At 40.6% G+C, this 8,113-nt stretch overlaps 2 protein-coding genes and 1 non-coding gene across 4 annotated transcripts; 1 reads left to right on the forward strand and 2 right to left on the reverse strand.

Annotated features, from left to right (window-relative positions):
• The first annotated feature begins 7 nt into the window (after positions 1 to 7).
• Positions 8 to 3,972, forward strand: cct5 (chaperonin containing TCP1, subunit 5 (epsilon)). The gene is made up of 11 exons (XM_085362440.1): positions 8 to 218; positions 604 to 664; positions 856 to 1,020; positions 1,219 to 1,417; positions 1,882 to 2,074; positions 2,234 to 2,383; positions 2,515 to 2,634; positions 2,795 to 2,980; positions 3,076 to 3,213; positions 3,316 to 3,496; positions 3,663 to 3,972. Exons 1-11 carry the CDS (start codon positions 114 to 116, stop codon positions 3,788 to 3,790), a joined length of 1,626 nt encoding a protein of 541 aa, XP_085218566.1. The 5' UTR covers positions 8 to 113; the 3' UTR covers positions 3,791 to 3,972.
• On the reverse strand, positions 3,971 to 6,045 carry cmbl (carboxymethylenebutenolidase homolog (Pseudomonas)). Of its 2 annotated transcripts, none has more exons than XM_085362441.1 (6): positions 5,995 to 6,045; positions 5,489 to 5,703; positions 5,255 to 5,362; positions 5,010 to 5,152; positions 4,839 to 4,930; positions 3,971 to 4,718 (listed from the first exon to the last, which is right to left on the reverse strand). In XM_085362441.1, the coding sequence occupies exons 2-6, from the start codon at positions 5,701 to 5,703 to the stop codon at positions 4,539 to 4,541; spliced, it is 738 nt and encodes a 245-aa protein (XP_085218567.1). In that variant the 5' UTR covers positions 5,995 to 6,045; the 3' UTR covers positions 3,971 to 4,538. The 2 variants fall into 2 exon arrangements, with proteins under 2 accessions (XP_085218567.1, XP_085218568.1); XM_085362442.1 differs by having other exon boundaries at positions 5,489 to 5,706; positions 5,995 to 6,044.
• An 867-nt stretch (positions 6,046 to 6,912) lies between these two features.
• Positions 6,913 to 6,986, reverse strand: trnat-agu (transfer RNA threonine (anticodon AGU)). The gene has a single exon. It is a non-coding gene; the product is annotated as a tRNA-Thr (tRNA).
• Positions 6,987 to 8,113: the final 1,127 nt, after the last annotated feature.

Genomic DNA, 8,113 nt, shown 5'->3' on the forward strand with positions numbered 1-8,113 from the left:
GTCGCCGGCGGACCCGTGCGGCTCACAGCTTAGTCACACTCCAGATTTCTATTATTAAAACTCATTATTTCATTCTTTATATACTTAATACGTGACCCAATCCCTCCGTCAACATGTCCACTTTGGGGACACTGGCTTTCGATGAGTATGGAAGGCCTTTTATCATCATTAAAGACCAGGATAAGAAGACACGGTTAACGGGAATTGACGCATTGAAGGTACAATGGGCTAGCAAGCGCTACACAGCTTTTCGTTAGAAAGCTGCTGTTTTACAGTTAATTTAATGAGTTGGGTACACAGATCTCGTATGACAGGTGGATTGCGATTACTAAGCACAGGTTCATCATGTAATCTTAAGTTGTTTGTGCAAGAGCATCTCTATAGCATTAGCCAAATAACTAGCCAGTCATGCTAATGGTGGGGCCCATGTGCTTTCTGTAATGCGTTTAGCCGGTAGGAGCTGCTGACAGGGCTGTGCCCACTTCTCTCATCGGTGATGCACAGAATTTTAGGTTTGGGGGTTTTCAGGCAAAGGGAAGTTATACCTATCTTTGGAATAAAATAAAAACGTGTGCATGACTCGGAAATGTTTCTATTTTGCAGTCTCATATTATGGCAGCCAAGGCAGTCGCGTCAACGCTTAAAACGTCTTTGGGACCAAATGGTAAGTCTGAACCAGTGTAGTGTTGTCATACCAAACTGTCCAAACGGTTTGTTATTTTGAAAGTGAAGCATTTGTGTTTGAAACTATATGTCATTATTGCTTTTCGTGAATTAGAGTTGGCCGTTAGAATACCGATTTTTAACACTTATTTCTCCTGTGCCTTTTTTTTTCTTTTTACTTTTTCCATGCAGGTCTTGATAAAATGATGGTTGACAGAGATGGAGAGGTAACTGTCACCAACGATGGCGCCACCATTCTCAGCATGATGGATGTGGACCACCAGATTGCCAAGCTTATGGTGGAGCTGTCAAAGTCCCAAGATGATGAGATTGGTGATGGAACCACTGGAGTTGTAGGTATGGAAAAGGAAGATGAGGATGTTGGTTTTTTTTTTGTTTTTTTTTTAATAAAAAAAGAAATACAGACTTGGGACTACTTGGGAGAAGTTCTGATGCTCTCAATATAGACTGTTCCATCGTATGAGGGAACTTTTATCTAAACTATGGTTGTAGATTAATTAGCTTTTGCATTTGCATCTTCTCTGTTGCCCTCAGTTCTGGCCGGAGCTCTGCTGGAACAGGCTGAGCAGCTGCTGGACCGTGGAATCCATCCCATCAGGATCTCTGACGGTTACGACCAGGCCGCACGTATCGCCACCGAGCAGTTGGACAAAATTGCTGAAACCTTCCCCTACGATCCCAACAATACAGAACCTCTCGTTCAAACAGCCATGACAACACTGGGATCCAAAGTGTAAGTCCCCCATACAAAATATTGTTGGGTTATTTCTTTTTGTTTATTAGTGTTATTTTTACTATTATGTTATAAGTAATACAATTAACAGTAATTATTTTTGGACTAGTTTCCTCTGCTTGTCTACATTTCCAAATGCTCTTTTGACCTAGCTGGCACGTCTTTTTCTACATTGTCATAGAGCAGATAATAACAACTGTCAGTAGAGAAATTTCCTGATTATTATTCTGTTTTTGAGTTAAGGAAGGGGAAAGATGTTTCAATACATTTTGTTTAACAAAATCTCTAAAGTTCTTCCAGCATGGATGCAGAAATATTTTTGTTCATTTTAAATGAACCTGCACTTGTGTTTCTGTCAGAACTGACACAGACTTATCATCATGCAACAAATGCAAAACCTTTTTTCAGTGATTTTGCAATAGCATTGTTACCACGCTTTATCTAAAGTTCTGTTTGTCTTTCAGCATCAACCGGTGCCACAGACAGATGGCAGAGATTGCAGTGAATGCCATCCTCACTGTGGCTGATATGGAGAGGAAGGATGTCGACTTCGAGCTCATCAAGATGGAAGGCAAGGTCGGAGGAAAGCTGGAGGACACACAGCTCATCAAGGGAGTCATAGTCGACAAAGAGTTCAGCCACCCCCAGATGCCCAAGGTATGATCGATGGGAATTTGTAACACGATGTCATTGGCTGTCTGGTGTTTGATCAAAAAGAATCAAATCAGTTGAAAGTTTCTGGGGCAAAATAAATGTTTCTGTTCTGACCTCCATCTGTAAAATTTGATTAACAGCTTGTCCTTTGTTATTTCACAGGTTCTGAAAGATGTTAAAATTGCCATTCTTACCTGCCCGTTTGAGCCTCCTAAGCCCAAGACCAAGCATAAGCTGGATGTGACTTCTGTGGAAGACTACAAAGCTCTCCAGAAATATGAAAAAGAGAAATTTGAGGAGATGATCCAACAGGTTGGTACCCTCAGAGTCTGTTAACAACTGATGTTTAACCATTTCATTTATTGACTGATTAACATAGAAATCGCAGCCGCAAATAAGTATACACATATCGGCACACATGCTTATGGACACGTTTATTTTAGGTCAAAAGTAATGGGGCTAACTTGGCCATCTGCCAGTGGGGCTTTGATGATGAAGCCAACCATCTTCTGCTGCAAAATGACCTGCCTGCTGTGCGTTGGGTTGGAGGGCCTGAGATTGAGGTAAGACGAGATGCAAAATTACTCTTTAATCAAACACTTTTTTTGTCCTTTGTCACTTTGATCAGTCAGGTATTTGCAACTTTTTGCCATATGTTACATCAAGTACAAAATATAAAGTGGAGTTTATGTTGAAGTGTCGATATCAATTGTTTGTCTGCAGTTGATAGCAATAGCTACAGGAGGCCGCATTGTCCCGAGGTTCTGTGAGCTGACACCGGAGAAGCTCGGCACAGCTGGTTTGGTGAAGGAGATCTCCTTCGGCACTACCAAGGATCACATGTTGGTTATCATGGAGTGCAAAAACACCAGAGCTGTGACCATTTTCATCCGTGGAGGCAACAAGATGGTGAGCCCAAAAGCAAATTCATAATTACATGTTTTTTGTTTTGTTTTTTTCCAATTATTATTCCAGTTTTGATTAAGTGTCATCTTTCTTGATAGATCATCGAGGAGGCTAAGCGTGCTCTCCATGATGCTCTGTGCGTAATCCGCAATTTGGTCAAGGACAACAGAGTCGTGTACGGAGGTGGTGCTTCAGAGATCGCATGTGCCCTAGCTGTCAACCAGGCTGCAGACAAAGTAAGAGAAATTGCATCAGAGACTTTCTGACCTTAGCATTTACGATAAACATGATTGTGTTCCTGCTCGACTCTCATTGACATCTGTCAATTTCCTTTTCAGTGCCCGTCATTGGAACAGTATGCCATGAGGGCTTTTGCTGATGCTTTAGAGGTAATCCCAATGGCCCTGGCTGAGAACAGCGGGCTGAACCCCATCCAGACCATGACAGAGGTCAGAGCCAAACAAGTCAGAGAGAACAACCCATTCCTGGGCATTGACTGTTTACACAAAAACACCAATGGTAAGCAACCACCTGCTCTGCACATAATACACTGCAGTAGATACTGAACTAAACATGGCTTCAGTCTGGATTACCACCTTTGGAGATGACATCACTGCACTTCAATGTTAAAGCACAATGGTTTATTGAATTCTTTTTTTTTTCCCTCCCTTCTTTCCCCCTGTAGACATGAAGCAACAGCATGTGATCGAGACCCTGATTGGCAAGAAGCAGCAGATCCTGCTCGCTACTCAGGTAGTCAAGATGATCCTGAAGATAGACGACATCCGAAGCCCCGGGGAGACCGAGGACTGAAGCCCTCCTGAACACGAGAAAGGCTCGGGCGCCCTCTTAAACAAATGCCGTTCTAGAGGTTTTCAGCACTTCCCCGAGCATCGTGTCCAAGCTGCACCACGAATCGCTATTTATAGTTGGATACAACATGTTCAAGCTGTTGTAGTACCAGAGTCACCATTAAAATGTTGGTCTGTTGAAATTTCCACACTTTTGCTTTCAAGTTCTTTCTTTATTTTTTTATTCAAGAAGATATAATTATGTAATGAATCCATGCACTCTTGAAATAGTTCATATTTATTGTTTATGATCTGAGATTAACAAAACAGTATACATATAGTTTTGATATAAATTCTTATTTCACTAACAATAATATCATAATTTCCTAAACCCCTAAGATAACATGGAAGCTTTTTTCTGCTATGGCTTGGGGGAGGGGGGCTTTTTGCCTATATAAGTCAAAATTTTGCTTCAATATATCAAAATTTTTAGTTAATACCTTTGAAGGTCTTTATTGTCAATATGGAGTTAGTAAGTTTCAAACCAAATTTGCAGTCAGATATACAATAACCTGAAATTTTGATTTACAGATGGCAAAAAACAGTTGCTGATACAAGCTTCCATAAGACACAGGCATCAATATTCAGACAAAACCAACAGAAAGACTCATTACGAGCACCTCTTACAGATCGTCTTATAATGTTCTGATTAATTATTGTGGATATGATTATATAAAGCAGAGTTTTAAGGTGTTTCCTGGCATTCATATTTACATGTACGTGTTGAGCCAGTTGAGCAGGTCTTTTCTGGCCTCCTGGATGTAGGGTTTGTCAGCGGGGTTGATGTCCTCTCGCTTGCGGTGGACAAATCCGTGAGTCTGACCAGGAAATATCTTCACCTGGTAGTCCACTTTGCATTTCTCCTTCAAGTTGGCTTCAAGAGCACTCACCTGATGGGCAAAAATGATGTCAGCGCACATGTCATGGCAGAAATTCTGAGATTTTTAAGTTAACATTGTCTGCATACAAAAGTTGCTGCTAAAACTAATCGGTCCACAACTCACACTAACCTGGTCCAAAGGGATAACGCTGTCATTCTCTGCAAAGACGAACAGTGTTGGACTCTTCAGCTCATACCTGTCCTCTCTCTCTCTAACTATTCCTGCACAGGATCACATAAAACCATAACAAAAACATTTTCCGTATACCATGCCTCGTGTTCTGCTGTAACAATGGCATACCATAAACAGACACTCCAGCTTTAATCTCTGGATACAGTAAGGCCAGGTAATGTGTGGCAACCCCTCCCCAGCAAAAGCCTACTACTCCGATATGTTTGGCTCCGCATTGATTCTTCAGGAACTTCAGCACTGCATCCACCTCTCTGAGAAGGAAAAGTTCAATGAGTGTGCGCTATCACACAAGGTCAGAAAGCTATCAAAGCTATGAGTAGCTGCTGCATTACGTAGTTCACGCGTTTGTTTACTTGTTAATAGCTGTCGGCTTCTTGTCCTGAAGCCACTCTTGAAAGTTGGACCAGTCTTTTGTTGGACTCCAAGGTTCCTTTCCAACAAAGAAGTCTGGACAAATGGCTCTGCTCACAATAAAACAACAGAAAAAGGAGGAATCAAAATCTCACAAAATCACTGATTCTAGAAATCCTACATTCGCCTCAGGAATCTCAATCCAGTCTATCAATGAGTCAGTCACATAAACGCACATGTATCCATTAGCAGCAAGCATGTCAGCCATGTATCTGGTGTTGGGAAGCTGCCAACCGAATATGTCTTGAATGACAACAATAGCCTTGTCGGATGCAGTGGATGGTTTTACTACATAAGCTTTAAAGTGCTCCATCTGGACCTCCTGGCCGAGCGCTCCATACTCCATGCGATCACCAATATCGCAGGGACACGGCTTGGCTTCGTTTGCCATCTGCTGGCAGAGATGAAAACAGAAGCACAGAAAGTATTGGTAAAAAAAGGAGACAGCAAAACTGGGATGTATTAAAATTAAAAAAAAAGAATAATGTCCCGTGTGCACACCTGGACTCACTTGTGACATTTGCGCAACAAAGCATGACAAAGCAAAATACTTCGACATGCTTTGCTGCACAACTCTTTTCAGTTAAACGATTCCACCCCTTCTATATTTTTTCCATGTAAACTAATGAAATCCAACACTGGACAGAAAAATCCGTTTGCAAAGACGACGTGAGAAACATACCTTGCTGGTTTGCGAGTTTCTGCGTAGCTGCCTGGCTGAAAGTCAAAATCTTGATCTGCTTATAAAGAGGGGAGAGAGTTGGACAAAGTTGAAATTCCTTTCCACTCCCACTTTCAAAATTAAAGTGATAACACTTTTATGACTTTCTCCATCCTTTCTTTCTTTCTTTCTTTCTTTCTTTCTTTCTTTCATGCATGGTTACAGGGAATATTTTTATGCTGCAAACTGTACGCGTCCTATTTTTGAATGAAATCAGTTGAATTTAAACTGTATTTAATCTTTAAACAGGTGAGAAGTGACTATCTGAGGACAAACCTGGTATTGTTTTCATAGTATGTGTGTCTGTAACTGCAAGTCATGCTGACTGATATTTTTTCTTTCCTATCTCTGGCTTGCTTAAATGGGATAGGGTTTTGTTGTTTAGTGTTATTAATTGATAACGTATGTATGCAGGGAGTGTCAAACATAAGAATAGCATAGAATGGCATAGGATAGAAACATGAGCCCAGAATAACCCCGGAAACGACTCCAATCGGGATGGTTTTGCATAGATTTGGGACTTTTTTCCTTGTTTTTTTGTTTGGGGTTTTTTTGTTGTTGTTTTTTAACAAGAGACCCACATTAACACAAAAATAAATGAACGAATGAATTTTTTTGATGTAAAATGATGAAAATGTTCACTTTTGTAATATGAGTTAATGATCTACTCTAACGTCTGTATTTTTACAGATTTATTTATTAATTCTGGAAAATTTCTTTCATTTCATTATTTTTAGCAGCAGGATGTGCTCATCACATTGAAAAACATAGACATATTGATCTTTATCTTATGTTAATAAGATTAAACGTGTAGTAGTTCGGCCGTTTAAGATTAAAGTGGACCAAGAAGTCAAATTAATTTGACGACCCTTTGCAAAAAGGCACCGCTGGGATTCGAACCCAGGATCTCCTGTTTACTAGACAGGCGCTTTAACCAACTAAGCCACGGCGCCGGTGCGTGGCAGAGCGCGTATTGCTGTAGTGGCTCATTGACTGGTGTCGAGACTTAACATTTTAATTTTGTTATTGTTATTCTTGCTCTTTATTAGGGCTGCCACGATTTGTCGACTAGTCACGATTACGTCGACTATCAAAATCGTCGACGACTGATTTAATAGTCGACGCGTCGTTTGAAGCTTTGTAAGATCCCAAAAGACGCAGGAATGAGTAGCAGGATTTAAGAGTGTAATAACGGACTGAAACAGAAGATGGCAGCACTGCATGTACAAGGATGCCAGCTGCCGTTAAACCCCGAAGAAGAAGAAGAAGAAGAAGAAGCAGCTGTGTCCCAGAATTCATAGCGCGGCCCAGCTCAGTTTCCAACAATGGCGGCAGCTAGTTAGTTTTAATATTACTCTTATTATTCTTTCTGGGTCACAAAATAAACGTTTAACATATTTTCAGCCGAGAATGTAGCTGTGTAAACCTCAAATATCGGCTCAGTTTATCAGGACACCACATATTTTCAAAAGCGCTCCGACGTTTTCGGAGACGTCTGTTACCCACTAGCTCGATAGCTAGCCGGGGGCTAGGTCACTAGCGCGGTGAGAACACCGGACTCCTGGCAAATTGTTTTCAAACCCACCGCCGTCTTTCGCTACTCAGGTTAAATATATATGAGTCACTTAGATAAATTAAAAATGTTGTTGTTTGGCTTTTTTTTTTTTTTTTTTAGTATTTTATTTGTTCCTGAGTAAATCGGTTTGTCTGAGATTAAAGTTATAGTTTTTACACAGCTGAATAAACGTCAAGCAGACAGCTGATTATCAGAAGTGTGAGATGCTGGAGAATATACTCCGTTGTCCTGTTATATTTTAGATAGCAAGGAGTTTATTAAACTTCACCGAAACAATCTGCAAATTTCATTAAAATTGAATAAACTATCATCTTGTCTTTATTTTTAGTTAGCACCTTAAAAGCTTAAAGCTGTAAGCTAATGATAGTTATATAAGAGCAGATGCTGCTGGTGCAATAAGCTGTAGTTTTACGTCCAGTGGATGATGATCTGATTAGTCGACTAATCGCATAAATAATCGGTGACTAGTCGACTATCAAAATAATCGTTTGTGGCAGCCCTACT

This window comes from Diplotaxodon limnothrissa, linkage group LG9, assembly GCF_057381915.1.
Source record: "Diplotaxodon limnothrissa isolate DT_005_m linkage group LG9, D_limnothrissa_male_GT1.1, whole genome shotgun sequence".
Classification (NCBI taxonomy): Eukaryota; Metazoa; Chordata; class Actinopteri; order Cichliformes; family Cichlidae; genus Diplotaxodon; species Diplotaxodon limnothrissa.

Coding starts and splice junctions, on each gene's coding strand:
- cct5 (XM_085362440.1), top strand. CDS start 114: ATGTCCACTTTGGGGACACTGGCTTTCGATGAGTATGGAAGGCCTTTT. Junction 665..855: donor AACGTCTTTGGGACCAAATG/GTAAGTCTGAAC, acceptor TTTTCCATGCAG/GTCTTGATAAAATGATGGTT. Junction 2,635..2,794: donor TTGGAGGGCCTGAGATTGAG/GTAAGACGAGAT, acceptor GTTTGTCTGCAG/TTGATAGCAATAGCTACAGG.
- cmbl (XM_085362441.1), bottom strand. CDS start 5,703: ATGGCAAACGAAGCCAAGCCGTGTCCCTGCGATATTGGTGATCGCATG. Junction 5,363..5,488: donor CTTGCTGCTAATGGATACAT/GTGCGTTTATGT, acceptor TATTGTGAGCAG/AGCCATTTGTCCAGACTTCT. Junction 4,719..4,838: donor GCGTTATCCCTTTGGACCAG/GTTAGTGTGAGT, acceptor TTTGCCCATCAG/GTGAGTGCTCTTGAAGCCAA.